Consider the following 26,765-nt stretch of genomic DNA (forward strand, 5'->3'; position numbering starts at 1 on the left):
GGGGGGGGGGTTGTGGAGTGCCTTATCAGAAGATGAATGTTACAGTGTGTGGCATACCCTAATAAAATTGTTACTTACAAATCACTACTCAGCATTTGAAATTTTAATACAGTTACCACAGAAATCAGCATTCAAATTTAAGGAACTGTGATAATTTTCCTGGCAGACATGAGTAAATACTGTTCACCCCAGACATGGCACCAAGGACAGGCCAAAGAAAATGTTCCCACCAAAGTCAAGGTTGGTGTTATTCCTAGGACCAGGAGCAACTTAAAGCTTCCCTCTCCCCACACCTGTTAACTGCAAATGTTTCCCCAGGGATGAGAGTAGTGGTGTCTTTATTGTGCTGCTCCTGAGCACTCCCCCACCTCAAGGGAACATTAGTGGGTCCAAGCTTGTGAGGGTTTCCAGGTTCTAACAGGTAACAGCTGCTCTATTTTATTTTAACTTTCAAAGTGATCACACAAATAAGGAATGGTCCCAGCATTCTTACACAGCTTGGAGAACAGTACATGGGCACCAAGACTGACACTCAGGTACAAGATGAGCATATGAGTGTACTCTTCACAGCTCTCCCTGCAGCTGGAGGTTACTACTGTCTAGGTTTAAAGTTAACCTTCCCCTTCCTTTGATGTACACTCTTACCAAAATTGAAGCAAAAGAGGACCAGATATCTCCACTCTTTCCAAAGGGTGAGTAAAATGTGCTCCATCTACTTGCTGGAGTACCAGTTGGCCGTGAATGGGAGGGCAGTCTTACACCTAAATGTCCTTGAAGCCTGGCAACTGCATGAAGAGTTGAAGAAGGCCATTCATGGGAGGTCATGTGGTTTGTGATTCCAAAAATGTCCAAAGCAGAACGTAGATTGGGGCTGCCGGCAACAACTGGGAAAGTAGTGACAGCTCAACCAGGGCAGGTCAGAGAATACATAAACCACACTTGGTCAGACACTGGCAAGGGGTTCACTGGGAAACCACAGGAAAATAGCACTGGCCCAGATCAGGTACCCAGCAGGCTGCTCTGTGGGCCTTCTACGAGAGTCATTGCTGGAGCTGGAGAGATGATTAGCTGTTAAGGGCACTTGTGCACACACAAGGTGGCTCACAACCTTCTATAGCACCAGTTCTAGGAGGTCCAGTGCCCTCCTCTGGCTTCCATGGTACGCATATACACACATACATATCCATTAAAAGTCATTTCATACCTACTATGTGCTAGGCACAGTCACAGGCCCTAAGAACACAGCAGTTAGGCCTCTGATCTCCCTTGAGGTCACATCCTTGTGGGAAGGCAGCATTTAGCAAGCTACATGACTTGCCTAGAAAGCTTAAGTACCAGGGACACAACAGTGGGATGAGGACTTTGCACAAGAAAGGTTTGGGATGTAATGCTTTTAGGACTTTACATGTCTGAAGATGTCTTTTCCCAGCATAGCAGGGGGATAGTTGGGCTAGGTATAGAATTCTAGAATGATGATGAATTTTTCATTCAAAATTAGAGAGTGTTGGCCATGATCTTTTCTTCCAGGAGAGCTGAGAAATTCAAGGGGAATTCTACTACCTCAGGTTTTGTGTGACTCACTTTTGCTCTTGAAAACTCAAGAGAATCTTCTGTCTCAAATGTTCCATTGTTTCCTGAGCATGTGTCCTAGAGTGGATGTCTCTTTTCATCTACACTGGAACCTTCAACCTTTGGGAGGTTTTTGTTTGTTTGTTTTTGTTTTTGTTTTCTGAGACAGGGTTTCCCTGTGTAGTTTTGCGCCTTTCCTGGAACTCATTCTATAGCCCAGGCTGGCCTCAAACTCACAAAGATCTGCCTGCCTCTGCCTCCTGAGTGCTGGGATTAAAGGTGTGCACCACCACTGCCCGGCTGATAATTTTCTTGAAGTGTGTTGTTGGTTGTTTTCTACATTATTTTCTCTGTCCTTGGCTTTTGGAACTTGAAGGTTGTAGTACTTTCCTCTCCTCATGTAGGACATGCATTCTCCAAATGTCTATCTCTCCTTGGGTGGCTGTCCATAACTAGGAGCTGACAGAGGATTCAGAGCTGGTTATCTCTGACCTCCATGACTAGATGCTGCTCAGAATCCTGAATGCTGCTATTTTGAGGAACTCATCTGGTCTCCCAGGGCTTTCCCAGGAAGCCACTGGAGGGGTCTGGCTACCAGCCTTATAATAGCCATATTGGAGAGGTGAGGGTCTATGGTAGTTTAAATGTAATTGCCCCCACCCCAAGTAAGCTCATAGGGAGTGGCACTATTAGGAGGTGTGGCTTTGTTGTGTATTTATGTTAGGTGTGGCCTTATAGAGGAAGTGTGTCACTATTGGGGTGGGCTTTGAGGTCTCCTTTTCCCAAGTTCAGTGTGACACTCAGTTCACTTCCAGTTGCCTGCCGATCAAGATGTAAGACTCTCAGCTACAGCACCATGTCTGCCTGCATATCGCCATGTTCCGCCATGATGATAATGGACTAAATGTGAAACTGTAAGCCACCCCATTAAATGTTTTCCTTTATAAGAGTTGCCATGGTCATGCAACTGTGACCACTTCACTTACTGCTGTGAAAAGAAACCCTAAGATGGGGCCTCTGCAGCTTCAGGAGAATAAACCTTTGGATTTTTCTAACAGGAGGGAAAAACAGTTGCCCCATGGGGAGGTGAAGGGGAGCTAGGAATTTAACTTGCTCAATTCCTGATTGTAGTCACCCCAACATCCTTTCTCCCAGGAATGCTCTTGCTAATCCTGAGTTTAGGTGCTGTACTCCCAGCCCAGGGGAATTTTCCTCTTGCTCTTTGTGTTCTCTGGGATTTGTGTAGACATGACCCCAGACCCAGCCAGATCCTGTAGGTGGGGGAGGAGTGGATCACAGCCCTGATACTCCACCCTCAGCACAGGGAAGGTAAGCAGCAGACATTTCTGCAGGGAAGATAATGCAAGAAGGGAGATGACCAGCTTGGTGTAACTCAGATGCACAGAGGGAAGGTAACTTCTTTGCCCTCTATCCCAACTCTCTCCTTCACCCTTATTCTGTTAAAACAGCTCACAGGGTCCCCAGAGGTGTCTGATTGACCCTCCCCACGTCCACACCCCCTGCATATTTTTGCAGCTGGTTCTAAAGGACAGAGCCCTTCCAGGGCCTTGCAGTGACTGTCTTACTCAGGACTTCCAGCCTCCTGTTCTCAAGTGCAGGGCATTCCAAGAAGGACAGGAGAACCCAAGGGAGGAGCTTGGGACAGGGGAGTCTGCCACTCCTTCCTCCTTTCATAGCATCCTCCTTCACTCTCAGCTACTGCATGTTTTCATGTAATCCAGAAGCAGTGCTCTCCCAGCATGCTCCTGGCACTTTCTTTCCTATGTAGGACCCTGAGATAGACCCAGCAGGCCTGGCTGAGCCACAGCCTTATCCTGCAGAGGAAAAGATGAGGAGGCTGAAACAGGTCCCTCCTGAGACCCTCCTGGGTAGAGTATGGGCCACTCTAAGGCTCAGGATGTCTCCAGCCAGGTGTGGTCAGGACACTGTGATTTGGGTTAGGGGCTAACCTCACTGCAGCCTCTGTCCAAATAACTGTGATCACACACAGTCACCTGTGGGGTAACGCTGGACTCCCTGCAAATGAGCCATGGCAGAAACAGCTGCCCTAGGCTCCAAGGCTTTTATAGGTTTGCCTTAAAGATTTTATTCCAGAAAAAAACCAAAGCAATTAATTCAAATTACAGAGTAGTCATTTGCGATAATATTTGCTTTAAATATATGTTTTTTTAAAAAACCCTCAGCTGTGGGCCTTGAGTGAGTTCGAGGTGAAGGACACCTTGAAATAATTACATTTTTGCTCATTTTATGTTGTGAAAATGGCTTAGTCAATTTGGGGAAGAACGTAAAGTGTTCAGCTGACTCCCCATAAAGGCTCTGCTATTTCTCTTCCCATTTCTGCCAGCATGACCACACTGGGATCGTTCACCCTTTCGCCTTGAAGGTGGATTTCTTCCAAAAGGCGTCCAGGCGCTGGCCCAGCTGCCTCTCAATCTGGGTCTTGGCAGCAATGAGGAGCAAGGCCTCTTCTGGAGGTCCTCCCGATAGGTGGCATCCAGAAACCTAGAGGACAGGACCTGCGTATGGGAACCCTTGTCCTGGCCCGCAGCTACTGTCTCTTCAGGTGGAGGGTGTGAGGGAACTGGGGCTCACCTGCCCAGTTTGTCCCAGGCATGATGATAGGGTTTTACCTGAAGATGAGTGCAGCTCAGAGTAGTGCAGCTCAGAGTAGGGCGGCTGGCCCAGCTAGGACTGTAGCTGGTATGCGTGTGGGGAGAGGCTGTGAGCCTGGAAATGGGAACTCATTAAGATGAAATTGTGCTTTGAATGGCATCATAATGTGAGCCTGTTCAGATTCAGGAGCCTGACAAGGCTCTCACTACCACAGATTATCAAGGACCCTAGGCAGGACTCCCTCCTCTGCCACATCAGGCACACATGGTGTATGCATATATTCTTTCAGTATTCTGCTTGCCTTTTCTTTCCATTGTTCTTCTCTTTGGTATGCTATGGAATTAGCTTTTTTCATTGTATTTATTTGTTTAGTGCATGTGTGTAGTATGGGTGTGCACCGTGCCATGACACGCATGTGCAAGTCAGAAGACAGCATGTAGGACTTGGTTCTCTCCTTCCATCATGTGGGTCCTAGGGATTGAACTCAGGCTGTCAGGGTTCCTTCACTTGCTAAGTAATGGAATTTAATCCAGGTCTGAGAGTGCTAGGCAAGTGCTCTGCCACTGAACCTTACCCTAACCCATCTTTACATTTTATGTCTTTTTTTTTTTTAAATTTGAGACAGGGTCTCATGTAGCCCAGGCTAGCTTTGAGCCTGCTGTGTATGTCGCTGAAGATAACTTGAACTTACGATCCTTGTGCCCTACCTCCTTAATGTTAGGGTCACAGGTATGCACAACCCCCACCCCACCCCACTTTATGCAATGCTGTGGACAGTGCCCAGGGCTTTATGTCTTCTAGGCAAGCACTGCCAACCAAGCCATCCCCTCCCCGAGTCCCTTATGTTTTTTAAAGTATCCACATAGTTATTTAATTAGTTAGTTAGTTAGTTAGTTAGTTAGTTAGTTTTTTGAGGCAGGGTTTCTCTTTGTGGCTGTCGTGGAACTCACTCTGTAGAGCAGGCTGGCCTCAAACTCAGATCTGCCTGCCTCTGCCTCCTGAGTGTTGGGATTAAAGGTGTGCATCCCCTACCACCCCTGCTAAAGTATCCACATTTATGTTTAACAACCTACTATATTTTTTCACTTGTAATTTGTTTCCATTTTTGTTACACTTTTAAAAATCTTTGCCTAACTCAAAGCCAAAACTTTCTACACTATTTTCTCTAAATTTTATATATTTATGTTTAGACCAAAGATATACACCAACAGTCCCAACTACTCAGGAATGAGATAAGAGGATTGCCCAGAAGTTGTGGGCAAGTTTGGACAGCACAACATCAAGCCCATTTTTAAAAGAAAATTGAGGGGCTGAAGTAATGGCTCAGTGGTTAAGAGCATTGGCTGCTCTTGCAGAGGAACAGAGTTCAACTCCCAACATGCACATCAGGTGGTTCACAACTGTAACTCCAGATCCAGGGGATCTGACACCCTCTTTGGCTCCTCTGGGCACCTACACACAGAGAACACACTCATATAAACACATACATAAGCATAAACAAAAATAAATCTTTTCAAAAAAGAAAACTTACATAGTATCTATCTTGGGCTAATATTTGTATGTTGAAGGTGCATTTATTTATTATTTGTTTGATGTGTATGAGTGTTTTTCCTGCATGCATGTATGTGCACCACATGCATGCTTGGTATGCTCAGAGGTCAGAAGGCATCAGATCCCCTGAACTGGAGTTATGATGGTTGTGAGCCACTGTGCAGGTGCTAGGAACCAAACCCAGATCCTCAGCAACAGTGACAAACACTCTTAACTGCTGATTCATTTATCTAGCCCCATCTTCTTAATTTTATTTTTGAAAATGACTTTTAAAAATGTATTGTAGCTGGGAGTGGTGCCGCACACCTTTAGTCCAGCGCTTGGGAAGCAGAGGCAGGTAGATCTCTCTGAGTTCAAAGCCAGCCTGGTCTGCAGATTGAGTTCCAGAAGAGCCAGGGTTACACAGAGAAACCCTGTCTTGAAAAAAAAATGTATTGTGAGGGGTGAGGTGGCACACATCTGGAAGTCAGCGGACAGCTGCAGGAGTCTATTCTCTCCTTCCTCTGCATGGGTCACAGAGATTGAACCCAGGAAGCACCTTTACCCACCGAGCCGTCTCCCCAGCTCTGAAGGTAATTTTTTTGCACGTGTGTCTAATTGTTCTGGCATCATTTCTTGAGAAGTATATGATTCCCTGAGGAAACCAATGTTATGATTTGATTATGAAATATCCCCCCAAAGCCCAGGGGTAGCTTGCTCAAGTGGAGGTCTTTGGGAAATGATTGGGTCCTGAACCCACAGATTCATCCATTATGGTTCTTAGCTTCATGGTCTAGAAGACAAGCAGCTCCCTCCACATATTCCCACCATGACATTCTTGCGCAGCACAGAGCCCAGTTACCCTGCACTGAGACCCCAGAAACAGGGAGCCAAGATACAGCTTTCCCCTTAAGATGTTTACTCAAGGGTTTCTACAAAGTGACAAGCTGAATTGGTTGCCTTGGCAACCTTGTCAGAAGCTAACAGACACACGTGTAAATCTGTCTGTGAGCTCCATGGGATCTGTGTCTATTCTCCATTTTGGGAGTTGTTGTTACTGTGTTTTTTGTTTTGTTTTGTTTTTTGTTTTATTGTTTTTTGTGTCTGGTCTTTTTTTTTTTTTAACAGAGTCTCACTGTGTAGCCCTGGCTAGCCTGCAACTTTCTCAGTAGACCAAGCTAGCCTCAAACTTATAGATACCTACTTGCCTTTGCCTTCAGAGTGCTGGGATTAAAGGTATCCCAGCTATAACATGCTTTGAAATATAGAATGTCTTTCAAATTCTATGGGGTTTTGATTCAGTTTTGTTTAGGCTACTGTGCTGGATGGTTTTATGTCAATCTGACACAAGCTAGAGTCAGCTGAAAAGAGAACTGCAATTTAGAAAATGCCTCCATAACATCTGGCTGTGAGGCATTTTCTTAATCAGTAATTGCTGGGCAAGGGCCCAGCCTATTATGGGTAGTACCATCCCTGGGCTGGTGGTCCTGGGTTATATAGGAAAGCAGGCTGAGCAGGCCATGAGGAGCAAGCAGGTAAGCAGCACCCCTCCATGCATCAGCTCCTGACTCTAAGTTCTTGCCGTTTGAGTTCCTGTCCTGACTTCCTTTGATGATGAACTGTGATGTGGACACATAAGCCAAATAAACCCTTTCCTCCCCAACTTGCTGTTGATCACCATGTTTCACCACAGTGAGAGTTACTCTAATTAAGATACACTAGGTCCTTTCCATGTAAGCATGAGGAAATGGTCAGTTTCCACTAGGAAGCATCCTATTGAATCTGCTGACCCGGTTTCAGGAGCACAGCTTTTCTAACGGTCCTGAGCTGCTGCTGCTGCTGCTGCAAGGACACCGGCCTGCTCTCACTCTGTCTCGGTAATGTTTCTTGGTTTTTCACTGTATGAGATATACATTTGGGGGGGTGAGATTTAAGAATTTGAAATAAAGTAGACATATTTCTGGATGGATACTAAGTGTCTGGTTGGCCCAAAAGAAAACAGAAAGCTACACTCAGAATAGGAATAAGAACCGTTCTTCCACTACAGAGTCCTAGGCCTGCCTGCATGGGTTACATTGCCTGTTTTATATAGGGGTTTCTGGAGTGTAACAGAGGCAGGAAATGCTCTGGGTTTTTCTTGTTTGTTTTTATTTTTTAAGACAGTGTCTGGCTAGGTAGATTGCCCTTGAACTTGTGATCCTCCTGCCTTAGCCTTTCAATGCTGGGATTATAGGTCTGCACTACCAGACACAATTCCTCTGTTTCACTTCAAAGACTGGTGTCATGTCATTCCAATTCCACACCGGACACCAGATCTACTGGTGCCTTAATTGTGGGTAAAAGTACTTGCCATGCTATTCTGGTAACTTGTATTTGGATCCCCAGAACTGTGGTAAAGCCAGATGAACAGTGTAATGTGGTGGTATTATGTTCCCCGAAATATTGTGCACCCTAATAAACTTATCTGGGGTCAGAGACAGAACAGCCACAATGTTAAACATAGAGGATAGGCAGTGGTAGCACACGCCTTTAATTCCAGCACTTGGGAGGCAGAGCTAGGCAGAAATCCATGTCTTCAAGGATACAGCCAAGCATGATGACTCACACCTTTAATCCCAGAAAGCCAGCCTTTAATCCCAGGGAGTGGTGGTAGAAGGCAGAAAAATATATAAGGCATGAGGACCAGTAACTAGAAGCATTTGGCCTGGTTAAGCATTTGGCCTGGTTAAGCATTCAGGCTTTTGAGCAGCAGTTTAGCTGAGACCCATTCTGGATGAGGACTCAGAGGCTTCCAGTCTGAGGAAACAAGATCAGCTGAGGATCTGGTGAGGTGAGGTAGCTGTGGCTTGTTCTGGTTCTCTGATCTTCCATTTCACCCCAATACCTGGCTCAGGTTTTATTTTATTAATAAGAACTTTTAAGATTCCTGCTACAGTGTAAACATTTCTAATCCCAGCCCACCTATGGGAAATGAAGGCTTCACATAAATGAAGAGACCTTGGGTAAATCTGATTTTAACTAACCTATCACAGGTACTTCGCTGGAGTTGGAAACATTCTTGCTGAGATCAGCATTAAGACAAGTGTACCCACCACCACCTTATCATGACTGCTGGAGAGCCGTGACAGCCGGCCACCTCTGCCAGATGCAAATGAGAAACCCAGGTGCTGAGACTTAGAAGATTAAAGGCACATGCCTTTAATACCTACATTCAGCTGGAAGAGGTAGGCAGATCTCTATGAGTTCAACGCCAGCCAAGGCTATATAAGTAAGACCTTGTCTCAAAACCCCAAAGAGCCTGTTTATGTAGATGAAATGTAGTCATCTATGCAAAAATTCTAAATAAACAATGATAAACATTATTGCCATCACCATTATCATTATCATCATCATCATGAGTTCAGTACTATCCTAGATAAATGATCAGTGCATGCAACACAGAGGAACACAGCATATATACATACAACACATGTACACCCAGCACACATGTACATAACACATGCACACAATATGTATATACAGAATGCACACACAGTATGTATGCATACAACACACATGCACCCACAACACACATACACAGAACACATGGACAGAGTACATATACACATAGCATACAGAACACACATAACATCCATGCTTATACAACACACATACCTGTTTGTATACCTGCCATACATATACACACATATATGCATATATATGACACAGCATGCACACAGCACAGGACTTATACACATTCAACATTGTACACAGAACTCACATATATATAACATACACATATGGTCCATCATCATATTTACACCCCAGAGTGGCTGCCCAAGGCAGAGGAGGAAGGATGGAGAGGAAGGATTGGGATAGAGTGAAAAATGATGAAGGGTGCTGAGGAATCGCAGCTACAGCCATGAACTGGGAGCTCAGGTAGCTGGACTTGGTTCTCTGATGGGGCAGGGGCAGCAAGGACACCACACTTCAGGTTTGGCTGGAAGGCCTTAATTGTCCAGCATGGGCACCTGTCTCTGAATTCCTTCCTCCTCATGAGGAGAGAGGAGAGGAAGGAGATGAGTGCCCTTTGCCTCTGAAGCCCTGGCATTCCTGGAGTCCTGGAGGGGAAGGGTATGTCCTCATTCCTCAGACCCCTCTATGGCTAGGTCCTGGGCCAAAGTCAGTGACGGTTTGGCCAGTGCACTTGACCAGTGTCTGGGTGGTCTGCCATACCTACCCTTCCAGAAACCTGATGCCTCCAGCCTGTGCATCTGTCTGGAGGACTTCCAGCTGGAGGGGCAGGGTGGCCTGCCTGCATCACGGAGCCCGACAGCCACACCATTCCCAGGCTGCTGTAGGGGGTGGGAGGGTGTCCCCTCCAGTCCCAGGGTTTAGCGGCAGAAGAGCCAGCTGGTCCCAGCTGCATCTCAGCAGGACAGAGACCATGAGAAGAGCCTCTCAACCCCGAATCCTCCTCCTGTCCACCCCCATGCTGCAACCCACCAGCTGCTTCAGCCCCTCCAAGTGGTGCTGGGGGGGGGATTCTAGATTCCTGAGCATGTCTGCTGCAGGTGAGCCAAGCAACAGGAGCTGAAGCTTGCCTTCTGCTGGTCATCAGTTTCCATTTTCACCGTAGTTTGCCCACCCTGTTGTCTGCCTCTAGGCTGCTTTCTTTCCCTCTACAGGATTTTCACATTTTCTACGTTTTTCAGATGAGGAACTTGCCTTTACCAAGGTTGCAGAGCTGAGCTCTGAAACTTGACTGGTTTGCTTTGTTCTTGGTGGCCTGAGGAGATGAAAAGGGGAGCTTCTTTGGGGCAGTGAGGAGACACAGTGGCCTCAGGAACAAGGTCACCTGAAGGACACAGAGGGCAGGGATCTCTGGGTGCAGACTTGGTCTGGGTGTTGAGGGAGGCAGGGAGTGAAACAGGGTCATGAGCTGTTCCCTAGTCCTTCGGCCTCAGGACCTTTGCAAATACTCTGAGCCAATCCTTCTCACCTTGTCATTCCACTTTTCCTACACAACTTAGCTGTCTGGACTCTGAGGAAGGAGGTCGTTTATGGGTGATCTTGGAAGGAAATGAAAGTATAATCTTTTAAATATATGAAACCACCATTCTGAGACAAATACATATTTTTTAATGGGCCAACTATTTTACTTGGCTCATCAATTCATTGAGAGGGATGGACTCAAAGGACAACATGGAATCAAGACCTTTTCGGCAGCCAGGAGGTGAAGGACTTGGCTGTAGACACCCAGTGTAGTACTCACAGGAGGTAGTTAAGAAGCTAAGGGCCTCACCACAGATGCCCAGTGTAGATGTCCACAGGAGGAAACCAGGCATCTAAGAGATGTCACTGCAGACACCCAATGTAGATGTTCACAGGACAAATAGTTGCCTCTCCCCAGACTCTCCCCAGGCAAGAATCGTAGGCAGTTTCACTCTATTGTTGTTAGGAACAGCTCAGAGTGATCTGAGAATCACAGATCTGGGATGGGCATGCTGGATAAGCAGCCTCTGAAGGACATCTAAAGAGTTCTGTCTCCATTTCAAAGCTAAACTTTCTCCTGATACACTTAAATGGCCTCCACCCTCCCTGCTTGGGACATCTCTTACTGTGGCCATGGATTCTGGTGAGCCCATTGTCACCTCCCTAGCTAGACTCTAGGAGGGAAGGGACTTGTGCTGCTCCCTGTGACATTTTCAGGCTAACACATGACGGTGATAATGATGGGTTCAAGTGGCCACGTCTCACACTCCACAGCAGCATTTGTTTCCTCTGGCTGAGGGGAGGGAGAGGTGCTGTTGCTGCTGGGTCTCTGAGGAAGAAGCTGAAACCCAAGTACCACCAAGTTCTTCATGGTGGCAGTATTTGTGCAGCTAGGAGGTGAGGGGAGATCTCACTGCCCCTCAGGTTCCTCTGCAGGCAAGTTAATAAGGGGAAGACTGCAGGGATGAGTGAATGGCGGTCAGCCCCGGAGGTCACACAGCTAGCATCTGCAGCAATGGGACAGTGTGAGGGAAGGGCTTCAGTGACTAGCTCTACGGAGAGTTAACAGTTTCCTCGCCTGTTGTATTAGATAAGGCACTGGTGATGAATTTCCCGCTGTCCTGGGACAGGGCTCAGGCTTCTCATGAGATTTACTGGAGGGAGCAGTTAACCTGCAGATCAGGGCAGGGTAAAGAGGCCTCATTGGAAAAACCACAAAGGGCCATTCAGCTAGGTTCTGCATCAGCCAGTATTCTGGTTGCTGAGAGAAAAGCTGATAGAAGCAGCTTTGGCTCATGGTTTAAGGATGCAACCCATTGCACAAAGGAAATATAGTAACTGCAAGACTCACACCTATGGCAGCAGGAAGCAGCTTGCTCACATCCCAGTGGGTCAGAGCTTGGCTGGCTTTTCTTAGGACTCCTGTTCATGGTCGGGTCTTCCTCCTTTACCTAAATCCTCTCAGATAGCTTCTGTCTCCAAGGTGATCCCCAAATCTAGGCAAACTGACAACAAAGATCAGCCATCACTCATCCATCACAAGGTCAAAGGCCAATTCCACCATCTTGGTGTATTTTCTGCAACTAGAGTAGAAATCCCAAGGCCGAATGGTCATAGAGACAGAGGCTTATTTGGCTTGGGGTTCTGGCAGCTAGAACTCCAAGAGCTGGTCCAGCTTCCGGCAAGGGGCCCATGCTGCTCCAGCCTCTGGCAGGCAGCAGGACAGGCAGCTTGCACCCGAGACAGAGCAGGAGGCTGGTGGCTACTTCCCAGCAGCTGCCCTCATGGGTGTGAACCCAGTTCTTAGCAGAGCTCACTTTGTTGAGAAAGGCCTCAACCACCCCTGAGGGGTCCATCCCAGGACCTTAATATACCACAGCATACCCTCCTGGGGCCAGGCTTTATCAGGATCTTAACAGAAAAAAAACAAAACACTCTTAAATCATAGCACTTGCTAAACCACTTCGCAGGATTCCCGCTGATGCAAAGCCAAGGGCTCCTCACTGCTGTCTTCCCACCCTGAGAATGCCCTCAGACTTGGTCCTGCTGAGCCCCATGCTGTGGGCCACCCTGCCACCCCACAGGCAGCATTTATCTCTGCCCTCCCATGTGGTCTCTAGGGTCAGACCTGAGGCAAGAGTCAGTCCACCAGCCTGAACCTTACTTTGCACGTTTAGATGCCTAAGCGGGCTACCCAGAGGGAGGTGCACACAGCGTCCAGGATGGGCCTGAGAAGATGGGCCACTCACATTTGCTCTAACAGCAGAGTCCCACAGCTGCACGGGCCTCACTGCCTCACTGCTGTCGTTTCTAATGTGTCTCTGCACTCAGGCATCCTGATATTCCCAAGTGTCTCCAAAGCATATCAAGCAGCAACTTTCTTGGGGGCAGGACAGACCTATGTCCAGCTCTTTCAGGCAGCCCCCTTCCAGCTGGAAGCCCTGTCACCAGTTTCCCTCCTAGAAGGGCCTCTTTATCTGATTCAAGGTTTTATCCTTCATAACGTCTCTGTCTGTGGCCAAGGGGTAGAAGGTCTCACTCATCCCCACATAAGGGGAGAGACAGTAAAATGAAAGTGATTGTGTAACCCTAGTGGAAAGAACGACTTTGGCTTCATGAAGTCCCAGTAGAAACACTAGAGTTATTCAGACTCTAGCTCTGTTAATGTCTGGAGCAGGAAGGGGCTGGCTAGAAGGGGCAAGAGTGGGGGGTCCACAGACCCTGTGTAGGTACCCCAGCATCAATCACCTTGTAGGGTGGGTGGCCTCTCCTGGTCCCATCTGCATAGGCAGCCCTGGAGTGAGCCCTCTGACCTCCAAACAGCGGAGACTGTGGAAATGAGAAAAGCTCGGGTCGTGGAGGCTTGTGGCTCAGGCTGGAATCAGGCCAGTAGTGGGCTGCGCTCCCCAACATCCTGAACTGGACTGCTATCTATGTGCAGGCTCCTCCTCCTATGTGAGGAGGGAGGAGAGCCCTTTCGGAAAGAGGAGGGTCTGGGGTGTTCTTTCCAGGGGAACTAGACCAGGGAACTGCAGGCTCTCCCTGATGTGTTGACAGCCCACAGGTCAAGAGAACAGACACGCCAACCTTCTGGGATCTCCATGCCTGGCCAGGCATCAAGTAGGGAACACAGCCAGTCGGGTCTGAGCCCTGACATTCCAGCCAGTTTCTTAAGGTCACCATTCTGGGGGGATGTGGGGAGACACATGGACTCCTTCTGTGGACATGCTGTACAGTGGAGATGAAGCAGAGCCGAGAAGGCTTAACACATCCATGCTCCAGGGAGCCTCTGCGTCTAGGCTCTGGAGAGGCTCCCCATCTTACCCAGGCCTTCTTCAGGAGGCCCTGCTGCTGTAAAATTGGGTTTGGACTGTAAAGCATCACACACTTACCACCCCTGGAAAGTCACACAGTTAATCTGCACAGCTATGTGATGGTCATCTAGGGGCCAAGCAGAGGTGGGGGGTAGACTCAGGCACAGACAGACTGTTTTAGGATGTCTGTGTGTATTTACATGTGTATATTGTACTGTGTGCTCACTAATGTGCATGCTCACTTGCCAGTACATGTGGGCACTCAAATGTATGGGTGTTTACATATATGCATACATTTCTGGGACACGTGTGACGGCTGAGGTTGGGCCACTCCACAACACTCACTGAACCCTGGCACCTCCAGGGCATCTCGAGAAGCAGGCACAGATCTAGGGAAGGACCAGAACTCCAGGTTGGGAGCCCTCTTCACAGCACCTCACAGCTGCAGAGCCAGGCACGACACATTCCAGACACCACGATCTGGCAGGAGGAGTCACTAGACTGCTTAGCTGGCCACACAGGTTCACAGCAGGCCCTGAAGCCCAGGTGCTCTTGGCAACCTGGGAATGATTCTAAGTCTGGGTCTTGCTGCAGCTCGGTTGTAAGGACTTAAACTTTTATTTGTGTTCTTGAAAGACTGACTCCCACTTTCTCTTTACTAGTTTTCAGAACACCTAGCTGGAGCCAGACTTGGTTGCTCACACCTGTAAGCTCCAAATTTACAAAGCTGAAGCAGGAAGATGGCCATAAGTTCAAGGCCAGCCTAGACTACACCATGAGACTCTTCCTCAAAAAATCCAAAATCAAAATCAGTTGGATTTTTAGGGAAAAGAGTCAATAGAATGTGTACTATTTTTTTATGTACACATATTTTTGCACAAGTATGCAAATGTGTTCATGCATGCCTATGTGCATATGTGTATATTATGAGCTGTATACATTCATATGTGTGTGCTGTAATCTGTATACCATGGTGCATGTCTGTATGTGTGTTCACAAATGCATGCCTATGTGCCTGCCTGTGTGTGTGCTCTATGATGTGTATACATTCTCTGTGTTTCTGTGTGTGTATATGTGTGTGCTATAGTCTGGATACACTCATGCATGTGTGTGTGTTATAGTCTACATATACTCATGTATGTGTGTACATGCATATTTATGAATGCGTGCCTCTGTACCTATATGTGTGTGCTATGATCTGTATATATCCTGTGTGTATGTGTGTGTGTGTGTGCACAGGTGCATGGGGAGATTTATTTCAAGCAGCTGACTCATGTGACTCCTGCACTGGCAGGCAGGCTGGGATGGAAATCCTGGAAGAGCTGAGGTTACAGTCTGGAGTCAGAAGGTAGAACTCCCTCCTCCTTTATAGGCTTCTGTCATTTCCCCTGAGGCCTTCAACTGATGGTATGAGGCCACTCACAGTTCAGAGGGACACCTGCTTTACTCAAGAGATTACTGAATCAAGTGTTGATAATGTTTTTAAAACATCTCCACAACAATGTCAAACCACTGTCTGATCCAATATGTGGGTACCATCTTTCATCCCTGACAGACTCACCAGATGATGAGTAGGGGTCTGCTCTGAACTCCCTAAGGCCTGGGACTTGCATGTCCATCTCCCTAGGAGTTCAAGTAAGTGGAGAGGGGTCTAGTTTCTTGAGAGAGAGAGAGAGAGAGAGAGAGAGAGAGAGAGAGAGAGAGAGAGAGAGAGAGAGAGAGCTGTGGCAAATAAAGAAATAAATAGTAAACAATAAAGCACAGCTATTAACATTTACCCCCTCTGGGCATGGGCAGGTAGCTTGAGCTGGAGACCCTGGAGCTGCAGGAGCAGAAGAACCTACTCTCTGGCCAAGAGGACTCAGGGCATCTTTCAAGGAGAGGGTGTGAAGATACTTGATTTTCCCTGAGGACTGGGAATGTCCTGGAAATGCGATGGCCACGTGGCCAGCAGAAGGCAGATGTAGAGCTGCAGCAGGGCCTGTGTGGGCTTGATCACATGAAAATTCACATTCAGCCTCACCACCATTTCCTCAAAAAAAAAAAAAAAAAAAAAAAAAAAAAAAAAAAAAGCTCTCCAGTCTCATGGGAAAAACCTGAGTCAGGGCCCTTCCCTGGGGATAGGAAGGGGAGGGTAACATCACATCAGACCCCACAGAGGTCATTCAGGTGGAGGTATGATCGATTTATCCTCATGGGTTTCTATTAAGGGTGAAACCTTTGGCTGCTGAATCTGAATCCTCACCTCCACCCCCTACATTCCTACCTTACAGCCTCCTCCTACCAGAGGAGAAGCAGGGAGTCCCAGCTGTGTGGACAGCCTGGCCTGGGCTGGAGGGGTGAGAGGAGGGTGGAGCAGGCTGCTGACTGGACCTGAACAGGTACACTTACCTGCTCGGGGACAACAGAGAGCCAGGCCTGAAGTCTGACTGCTCAGCCTCCTGAGCACCCCCAATAAGGGACAGGGGTCCACGGAGCCTATGACAAAGCTATTCCACCAAGGATGTGCCCTGAGAGAGGCAAGGAGAGTGGGTGTGTCCTCTGAGCCAAGAACTTGTGTCTCTGAGTATTTGGACAGAGGGCCAGGGTTCTTAATCTGTGAGACACACAGGAGACCACTGCCTTCTTGGTAGTCTGCCTAAGGTCCTGCAGTGGTCCAGGCTACCCTGGGATCAACCTTAGAGGGTCCTCATGCTGTCTGAACTCAGGAGCCTTGTATCCCGCCTCATCTCCAGCTTTGTCTTTAATGCCCTTTCTCTTCGCTGGCTGATATACAGACTGGGCCCTGTCTTGGCCTGGTGGATAGATTCTGAGTCTCCTGACTGCCAAAGTCCTTCACTCACAGGAGGTTTGGGTTGACAGAGCAGGGGGACTGGGGCCACTTAGGATGCCCATCTTTCTGCTAGAAGAGGACTGGGACAGTTTGTTTTCACTACAGAGAAGAAAGAGACACTGTGCCCCACACAGTGCCCCGAGCAGAGCTTTGGTAAAGTGTGAAGGTTCGGAAGGGAGCTTCTTGTTAGTCACCCTGTCCCTGGCTGCTATGCTGGGGAGCCAAGCAGCTGACTTAATGCTGGCTGACAGAGCCCCAACTCTTCCTCGGAACAATTTTTAGCCTAGAAATGATCAGTGCCCTTTGCCCAGCCTCAGAGGGGACCCCTGCAAGGACAGTTGATTTGGAAGTGCCGTCTGCCCCTACCTGCTGGCGTGGTTCTGCCTGGGACCACTGCTGTTCTATCCCAGGATCTCTCTCCTTCCAATTTCCAGCGAGGGGCTTCTGAGTCATGGACTATCATAACCCAATCTCTCTGACCAGTTTTTGGTTCTAAGCAGAAACAAGCGGGCACAGTGGGTCAGCAGGATGGGCTGGGGATGCCTTTAGTTAGCTATCCCTAAGATGAGCCTGTCCTGAGCACAGGATTTTCTGTTTATCATCCTTACCCCCTACATGCATTGGCTGGAGCTGATATTTGAGGCTTTATAGAGCCTCGCTTCCTCTTCTCTGATTTATGCTCCTCGGGATGAGTTTTATAGGAAACAGTCTCTGAGCTCCTGTGAGATAAAAGGCAGCCCCTGCTCCTTCGAGACTCAGCCTCTTTCCCCACCCCTCATAGATCTTCACACTCGGCTCAGGAGCACAGCCTCCCACACTGCTGCCTCTGTCTGCCTATCAGCCTCAGCCTGAGGTGTAAGAGTGAATGAAGGTTAAGACTCTCTGCAGGGATAGCTGTCAGGGATGTGCCTCCCCCTTGTCGTGTAACAGTTTCCTCTGAGATTGAAACACTTCATCCTGCACAGAAGCCCTTAAACAAGAAGGTAAACAAAGGAGCTCCAGGAAGTCCCTGAAACTGACCAGACTCCCTAAGCCCCACCCTGATAGAGGAACAAAGACTACTGAGAGTCACCCTCAGATCCAAAGAGCCAAGCTTGCAAAGAAGATTCTCCAGACCAGACAGCTGACTGGAAGAAGCAAAAACCAGTTCAGTAGCCAGGAAGAAGTTTAAGTCAGTTCAGTCACTTGGAAAGGACACTCTCCAACCTGTTGAGCTGCCTAATGGCTGTGCAGTGTACTCCAGGTTCCCAGCTTTTGTGATCTGTCACCCTTGCTGGGATGGGCTTTAGTGATGTAGCTGTCTTTGAGTCATTTCTGCCCCTGTAAGTAACTGCTCACCTATATTTCTGTAAGTAACCCCAATAAAAGTCATGGTTCACCAAGTTGGTCTTTGGTGGTACAGTACTTTGGTCTGTCGTGGGATCCCTTTCTGGAGCGAGTAGACCTGTATGTAGCATCTCCCCGGGAAAAGTTTTGTCACACAACATCCTTCCCCTGTGTGTGCTACTTCCTGCTGACCATGGATGCTACCTGGAAATGGTTGGAGTCTTCTTTTCTAACAGGGTTCAACAAGGACACTGCCCTTCCTCTGTCTGCCTCTTCACCTCATACCTTCCCAGAAGCCTCTCACTCTAAAGGCTAGTGAGCTCATTTAGGCAATGTGAGCACATCTTCTGAACCCTTCGTTGCCAATACCAGAGGGTATTCACAATGCTCCCAGCCCTGACTGGCTCTAAGATGCCTCGGGCAATGAAACAGGCATAGTCATGCTTTTCCAGATCACATGTGTGTCAGCTCTGCTTGGTGAATCTTCAGTGACAGCCAGGTTGTCAGCACCTGGGGTGAGCTGGCCCCTGTGGGAATCTCTAACACCCACAGCCAGGCACAGAGCATGTCACCCACCACGCAATCCTAGTGCAAAAAAAGAGAGCAAAAGCATCACTATCCCCTCCCCCTCCACACCATGCACAGGGTTTGTGTGTGAAATGTCCCTCTTTAACTGGGGGAAAGAGGAGAAGACTCTAGAAGAGACCTCCTGCCTTCCCTGAGGCACTGGGGTGGCTGTGGGGCCAGCCTGGCTGCAAGAGTAGGCCAGACCTCCCAGAAGGCTGCCCTTCCAAGGAAGACTCTGCAATTCGTGTCCAGCCCTCACCCATTCTCCCCCCTGTAATTGGGCCTGAGGATTTCACACTCTGGAGCCGGGATGGTGCTTGTTTTGGCTGGCCCAGTGCAGGCAGCCCATCCTCACAGACCCTGGGTTGCATAACGGTGAGGTATCTGCTTACGCTGGCTCCCTCCTTGCAGCAAGGCCTGGGCAGCCCTCGTTGGGTGGAGCAGCCTCTCTGGGAGGTACCCAGCCCCACCAGGCTCCGGGTAGGGGCTCTTGAGCCTCTTGACCCTGCAGCAGCTGGCAGTGCCACATGGTGCCTTGGCCTCGAGGAGCCAAGCCGTCACCTCTGGCCAGAGTTGGCCCTTATGGGTGTAGGCGGGCGAGGGGCTGCCTCCACCCACTGATCACATCTCTTCCCAGCCTCGGCGTCATCGTTGGCTCTGCCAAAGCACTGTGGGCCCTGGGTCAAGAGACAACAGTGTGTGTGTGTGTGGGGGGGGTTGGCAGGTCCAGGGATGACCTACTGGGTGCCCTTGTTACTTCCCCAGGCCCCTGAAGGAACCTTGGGAGCAGCATCTGGCTCCCTGGTCCCTTTGGGCCCCTGGACCCAGCCCAGCTGGCCCAGGTGTGAAGATGTCGCAGTGTGCAGGGTCCTCACAGTCCAGCATCTGCCGCCAAAAGGTGGAGCCAGAGAAATAGGAGATTTGAATAATGGGAGAAAATTATTATGTCTTCGTGTGAGCTGGAGCCCAGCCCTCCTCCCCATGGGTGTGATAACTGGGGACATCTTACGTTTCTCCTGCTCAGAGCCAAGGCCAGGCATGACAATACTCACATTGTTTCCCATGCTGGGGTATTGTTATCCGATGACAGTGCCTTGAAACACTGCTACAGAGCACAGGATTAACGCAGGAAACCATGGGCATCTGTAGGAAAGACCAAGCTGGAGGGGGTGATTAGAAAGTCAGCAGGGAATGATGGTTTCATACAAGTGGCCTGGTGACAGACAACCAGGTCTACAGCTGGGCAGGGCCAGGCAGGAGGGAGCTGCCAGCACCCCTGGCACCCCGGTCGCCAGTGTCTGTGGACTCCACAAGTTTCTTCCTGTGGCACAGCAAGGCTGGAACTGGCTTTGGTTTCTTACCTGGAGCCAGGTTAGCCTGCTAACTGAGCTGTTGGACCTCCCTCCAGAGGCTGGGAACAGTGCTGATGCTTGGGTCCTGTCTCTGAACAAAGAAAGTTTTCCAGTATGTAGAGGTCCAGGAAGCCCATCCATACCCCCACACAGGAGGACACTAACCAACCAGCTCAGCATCCAGAGACCCAGCCAACCCCAGGGCAGCCCACCATCCCCTCTAGACTGCTGGCCATCTGTAAATAATCATCATGGATAGGGATGGAAAGTGCTGGCCCCCTGGGCCATGGTTCCTCCTGCAGCCAAGGCCATCTGGGAACAGCTGTTTCTTACATCTTAGAAAGAATGGAAGCCACCTCTGAGTCAGCAAGGTTGTCTTAGAAGGGACAGCCCTGGGGAGAGGCCCTGGCCATGTGTATGCTGGGTCCTCAAGATGGCCTGGCTTCCCAGCACTCCCCACTCTCATCTTCTCTAGTGGATCATCAAGCACCAGACTGAACTCTTAAGCAGCTCCCTCATGAGGAATTAGATGGGCTGTGTGTCTAGATTCATTGGTTTCTAGGACTCCTGTGCTAGCACAGAGGACCAGGATCCTGGAAGTCCCCAGAATCCTGCCCAGCCCAGCGGTCCTGGAGAAAAAGGAGCTGTAGAAGGGTACAGGTGTGTATTTGGAGCCAGAGGTTCTTCCTGCCCTGTGGCTCAAGGGAGCATCAGAGGCCTGTCTCTTGCTGGTTCCAGAAAAGGAGAGAGTAGCTGGCTGCTCAGACTCATACCCTGGACCAACCCCCTGGTGGGCACACCATCTCTTTCTCACACACTTCAGCCCCTGGGAACATCCCATTGGGATATTAAAACTTCATAGGAGGCCAAGGCCCAGAGCCAGAAGAAATTCACACCTGGGGCTCTTTGGTTCTCACAGCACACATCTGGACAGCATCTGGTCCTCACAGGTGTGCAGAGTCTGAAACCCACAGGCACCAGCACTACCCATGAAAGAGCCAAAGACCAACTGAGGGCCGTGGAATTCCTGCTCCGCACTTACCAGGTCTCATTGCCAGCCAGCCTTGCTCACCGGCCTCCTGGCTTACTTCTCCCCATCTTCAAAATGTTTTCTGCCTCCTGGGGGCCCACAGCTGACACATCCATTCCTTGAACTGGTAGATTTCCTTTGAGCGATGTGAGATGATAATGTGAACAAATAAATGAGTGGGCAAGTGAGATGATGGATTTGTGAATTAGAGTAAGTGAGTGAATGGATGAGTGAGTGAGTGAGGGAATGCATGGGCCAGGCTTTCTAACATGTGTATCCTGGGAGGATGAAGTCCCCCTGGGTGGAGGATAGTTCTTGGGGGAATAATAACAGGTAAACCACCCTAGATGTCATAACAAAGTACCACAACCAGGCAGATCCACATATCAGAATTTCCTCACCCATGAGAAGGCTGATGTCTGAAGTCAAGCAGTCACCTGGCTTACTCCTTCTGGGGGCTCTGGGAAGGATGCTTCTGGCCTGGTGCAGCTTCTGGTGGCTATAGGCTTTGACCTTTTTGTATGGTGCTGTGTCCTTCTGCAGGGTTCTTGCACACCCACTGGCAGACTGTCCTTGTCGTGGTTATCAACTGGCACCTGCAATTCTGCACCCAGCCCGACCTGGAACCCAACTGGGTGCTGGGATCTCAGGTTATCATGGAGGTGCAGTGGCAGAGCCAGCCCCAGCCTTAGCAACCCAGAGCCGCTCGAGACAAGTAACTAAACACACTGGGATATTCAGGTGGAGGCTGTGGTGTGAGGTGGCCCATGGTTGATGGAATATAGGAGACACCTTGGCCAGATCCTTGCTTCAATTATGCTTAAGGGTCCAGCATGAGTCTGGGCCTCTGAGTCTCCCAGGGAACATGCACCTGAGAGTTCTACTTGCCAAATCCTGAGCTGTCCTCTAGAGGAGCAGCTGAGATTTGAAGGTGCTTCGAGTCTAGCTCCAAGGCAGAACACACTGTAGAGATAGGACACTGGATGCTGTCCACACATGGAACACCTTCTCGTTCAAATATTGTCCTCCTTCCTGCCTGTGCCTGGAATACCACATCAGCTAGTCTGACTTAAGGCTTATTCATGTGAACAGTCAATTACTATATTGGCCCCTACAAGTCCTCTTCTGCAGTGTTTCCCCTTGTCTTTAGAGAACTTTTTTTAAGATGGATGATACATGTGCAAATGAGCATCAGTTTACTATGCCTGGGAGTACATTACAGTTTTCTTTTTAAAAAGGAGTAGGTTTACTTTGAAGATAGCCCAGTCAGTAAAGTTATTTATACATAAGTATGAAAACTCAAATTCAATCCTTAGTACCCACACAAAAAGTCAGACACAGAGGGACTAGAGAGATGTCCCAGTAGTTTAGAGCACTGGCTACCCTTCCAGAGGACATGGCTTCAATTCCCAGTACTAATATAGTTGTGGAGTAGGTTCCTGGAGACTGAAATATTTTATCCTTCAGGGAAGCCCCTTAAACAAGAATGTAAACAACTCAAAATGGCCTCAGGAAGTCCCTGAAACTTACCAGACTAAGCCCCACCCTGACAGAGGAAGAAATAAAGACTGCTGAGAGTCACCCTTAGATCAAAAGAGCCAAGCTTGTAAAGAAGAATCTTAAGACCAGACAGCTGCCTGAAAGAAGCAAAAACCAGTTCAGTTACCAGGAAGAAGTTTAGGTCAACTTAGTCACTTGGAAAGGACACTCTTCAACCTGTTGAGCTGCCTACAGCTTTTGTGATCTGTCACCCTTGCTGGGGTGGGCTTTAATGGTGTAGCTGTCTTTGAGTCATTTCTGCTCCTGTAAGTAACCCCTCACCCATATTTCTATAAGTAACCCCAATAAAACATGGTTCGCCAAGTTGGTCTTTGTGGTAACAGTACTTTGGTCTGTCGTGGGATCCCTTTCTGGGGTGAGTAGACCTGTGTGTAGCATCTCCCCGGGAAAAGTTTTGTCTCAGTCCGTTGGTGTCTCACAACTCATAACTCCAGTTCCAGGGGATCTGACACCCTCTTCTGAACTTCTCCTGCATCAGGCACAGATGTGATACTCATGTGATACCTGCAAACAAAACACTCACACATATATATCTAAAAAATATATCTAAAATACTTTTTAAAAAGTCAGACATGGAGGCATGCATTGTGATCCCCGTGCTATGAAGGCAGACACGAGATTATTTCTGGGACTTGATGTCCAGCCTGTCTAACCTAAGCAGTAAGCTCCAGGCAAATCCATGAGAGACTGCTTCAAAATGCAAAGTGGACAAGCTCCTTGGGAATGACACCCAAGACTGACTTCTGGCTTCCTTGTGCACATATATGACCGGCACACATGAACACACAGGGGCAGGAAGGACAGGGAAAGGATCTTAGGATTTCTCTGTATTTTTTATTTCTCTGCCAATTATGTTTTAGGAGAAGTCCACCAAATGCATGCGGAAATTCCCTTCACGCATCAGCTATTCAACCGTTACTTTACTGATGGCCATTAACTTTGTTTCCAGTATTTTGCCTCCAAACAATGATGCTATAAACATCCTTGAAAGTGAAAACAAACACAATCACCCATGCAGGCGTAGAGAGCCCTGAACCCCTGATATCTGCTCCCAGATTCATGGCCGCCATCCCCTGCAGAGGACAGAGGCTCCACACTGTGTTGCTACCTGGCCTCAGGACAACCCTGTCTTTCTTGCCTAACAAGGATCTCCAGGTGAGGGCTCTTCGAACCGTCAGGACAGAGTGGCATTTAGACCTGCTCCTCAGCCTCCTGCCACCGGACACTGTCAGGAAGCTCTCAGTCTTACCTGACACCTTAAGACGCATTTCCTCAGCTCTGTCCAATAGAGCCTTTGGCCCCTGCAGCTGCACAGCAGCAGGGCTCTCTCAAAAGGAAGGGCAGGGACAAGGGGTGTGGAGAGAACCTCCACCAAGTCAAAAAGAACTTGCCACATAGCCCTGGAGAGATGGGAACAGGAGGACCCCTGGCCAGTCAGCCTAGCCTAATCGGCTGTTCCTGAGGAAGGATACCTGAGGCCCACACACAGGCACTGCACCCACCCACAAGTGACCACACCTATGCAAGTGTGTGTGTGTGTACCCACACACTCACACTCACTCAAAGCAATTCTTCTGCCTCAGAGAATGAAGCAAGCTCGACACAGTCAAATGCTTCACCATTCATCTTTATTTGAATATGCTGCTGAGGCCATGGGAGAGCTCACTTCCCATGGGTGTCCCTTGTGAGGGACAGAGTGGTTACTGCAAGCATGGAGTCCTTCAGAAGCACCGTCTCTGGACCACAGATGGCCCAAACTCCTTGAAGTCTACAGCAGTGATCCACATCTGCTTAAAGCTGCTCAGAGAGGTGACGATGGAGGCTCCAATCCACGTGGAGAACCAGCGGTCAGGAGGTGCTGTGATCTTGATGGGGACTCCCTTGGAAGCCAGCTGCTCCAGTTCCCTCAGGAGCCTGTCATCCAGCCCCTGAAACAGCGTGGTGCCCCCTGACAGGACAATCTCCCCGAAGAGTGTCTTCTGTATGTCAGCATCACACTTGGCTATGCTGTTGGATGCCATCTGTGCCAGCCCTGGGCCATGGGTGCCCAGCTGGTCTGGAGAGAACAGGACCTCAGGAGCCTGGTACAACTGGTCTCCGATGTAGATGACATTCCCATCAGGCAATTTGTACTCCCTCAAGACGTCTTCTGCCCGTCGAGAGAGTTCCTCCTCAGGCTCCAGGGCCACGTAGCATAGTTTCTCCTTGATGTCATCCACCAGGGTCCTGTCCAGTGGGCATGGAAAAGCTCTCCCACTGGCCAGGAGGAGCCGAGTGAGGAGCTCCGTGATGTCCTTGCCAGCCACGTAAAGTTTGCTGACTGCATGAGGTAAGGAGTAACCCTCAAAGATAGGTACAGTGCACGTGACCCCATCCCCGCTGTCCACCACCAGGCCCGTGACACAGGCTGAGGCATAGAGTGCCAACACTGCCTGGTCTGACAGATAGAAGGCAGGCACGTCGAAGGTCTCAAACATCACTTCCGCCGTCTTCTCCCGGTTCTCCCTTGGGTTCAGGGAAGGCTCCGTCATGAGCACGGGCTGTTCACTGGGCTTCACACCCAGTTCCCATTCGAAGAGATGTCTCCAGAGCTTCTCCACATCATCCCAGCTCGTGACCAGGCCCCGCTCAATGGGGGAGTGCAGGCGTAGGGCCTCCTGTTTGTACAGGGCTTCCTCCCCAACAAAGTACTTCTTCTGATTGGCTCCTGTAGAAGGCATCTTGAATTTTGGGTACCCCACAACGGAGCTGGTGACATGACGAGGTCCAATCTCCCCAGACAGCCCCGCCTTACAGAGCCCAGATCCGTTGTCGAAAATCACAGCGGGAGAATCTAGAACCTGTGGGTTAAACATGTCTTCATCAACTCCTTCTGAGTGACGCAGAAATGCGGCAGATGAGCCTTCTTGGGCCAGCTCGTGTCACAATGGGTTTTCTGGAAGCCCACAGAATTCCAGGGTTGCTGGAGGCCTCCCAAGCACAGCTAGCAGACTGACCCCAGTGCCCGGGAACCCTCCATTCTGCTTGGTGGCCTGCTCTCCTCTCGGGTGGCCCTGACCTGCAAGGCCTTTTCAAGGGTGCTTGACCGATATGTAATAATCCAGATGAAGTAACAATTGTCTTCAGTGGGTGTCAGAGTCTGCGGTGGGGCACTGAACCCCTGTGTTCCCTGAAGCGGAGGATAAGCAGAAAAAGTCATGGGTGATGTTGAGAAGCCTGGGGATCTCACATCAGAGGCCTCCTTTCGGAACGAGGCAGCCTGAGGGCGCTGTCTTGTGGAGGATGACACTTCCCTCCCCAGGCTCAATGGGCAATGTCTAGCAGGCCCTCAGAACATTCCTTTTTGAATAGGCTCTCTTCCAGGAAGCCCTCAGGAATGTCTCCCCGCTCTGTCTAACTGACTCTGGTTCTCTGTCCCCGTGCCAGTCCAGGGCAGGGTCCTTCATCTCTCTCTGATCACCCTAAGATGCCCAAGCGTGATCTCCAGTTCATTTTGTTATCAGCTCATACAAAGGTGGCCCCTCTGGAGTTTGGCACACCTGTGTGTCTAGACATGAGAGCAGAGGCATGTTCAGTGAAGGGTTCTCAGAAACAAGGACTGGGGCTTCAGAACAAGACTGGGAAGGTGGATGGGAGCCTTGCTGTGGCCTCAGAGACACAGACATGCTGGCTCTGAGACCCTACTTGGCATTCAGCTTGGGAGAAAAATACAAGAGGGTTGAGCCTGGCACAGTTTCCCTGTTCCCTTACGATGGAGAGGGCCTTGGAAAGGTGGCTTCATCTTTCCAATTGTGTGCAAACACACAGATAAGCCAGATTCCTCCTCCATCCAGAGAGTTCTGCCAAAGCCTCACCTCCTGGTGCCACACCCTTCCTAGAGTCTATGCCCTACTGACCCTGCTGATCCATCATCAGGCATTACTAAGAAAAGCTGTCACAAGGCTGTGTTGTTCAGACACGTGATGTAGACATGATATTGACACAGTGTGAAAGCTCACGAGGATGTGCAGTAGATAAGTGTCATGCATTGGCAATATGGATGTGTACTTAAAGATAGGGCTTTCTCAGTACCACTG

The 26,765-nt window shown here is 49.2% G+C and overlaps 1 protein-coding gene and 1 long non-coding RNA gene across 3 annotated transcripts; one reads left to right on the forward strand and one right to left on the reverse strand.

Annotated features, from left to right (window-relative positions):
- Positions 1 to 4: 4 nt before the first annotated feature.
- On the forward strand, positions 5 to 18,496 carry LOC143272079 (uncharacterized). 2 transcript variants are annotated; one of them, XR_013049516.1, is made up of 4 exons: positions 5 to 2,483; positions 8,766 to 8,957; positions 15,577 to 15,656; positions 15,819 to 18,496. It is a non-coding gene; the product is annotated as an uncharacterized LOC143272079 (long non-coding RNA). The 2 variants fall into 2 exon arrangements; XR_013049515.1 differs by lacking the exon at positions 5 to 2,483 and having other exon boundaries at positions 6,848 to 8,957.
- Positions 18,497 to 24,298: 5,802 nt separating this feature from the next.
- Actrt2 (actin related protein T2) lies at positions 24,299 to 26,233 on the reverse strand. The gene has a single exon (XM_006984057.4). The coding sequence runs from the start codon at positions 25,542 to 25,544 to the stop codon at positions 24,411 to 24,413; it is 1,134 nt and encodes a 377-aa protein (XP_006984119.1). The 5' UTR covers positions 25,545 to 26,233; the 3' UTR covers positions 24,299 to 24,410.
- Between the last annotated feature and the right edge of the window lie 532 nt (positions 26,234 to 26,765).

This window comes from Peromyscus maniculatus, chromosome 2 (genome assembly GCF_049852395.1).
Source record: "Peromyscus maniculatus bairdii isolate BWxNUB_F1_BW_parent chromosome 2, HU_Pman_BW_mat_3.1, whole genome shotgun sequence".
Taxonomy (NCBI): Eukaryota; Metazoa; Chordata; class Mammalia; order Rodentia; family Cricetidae; genus Peromyscus; species Peromyscus maniculatus.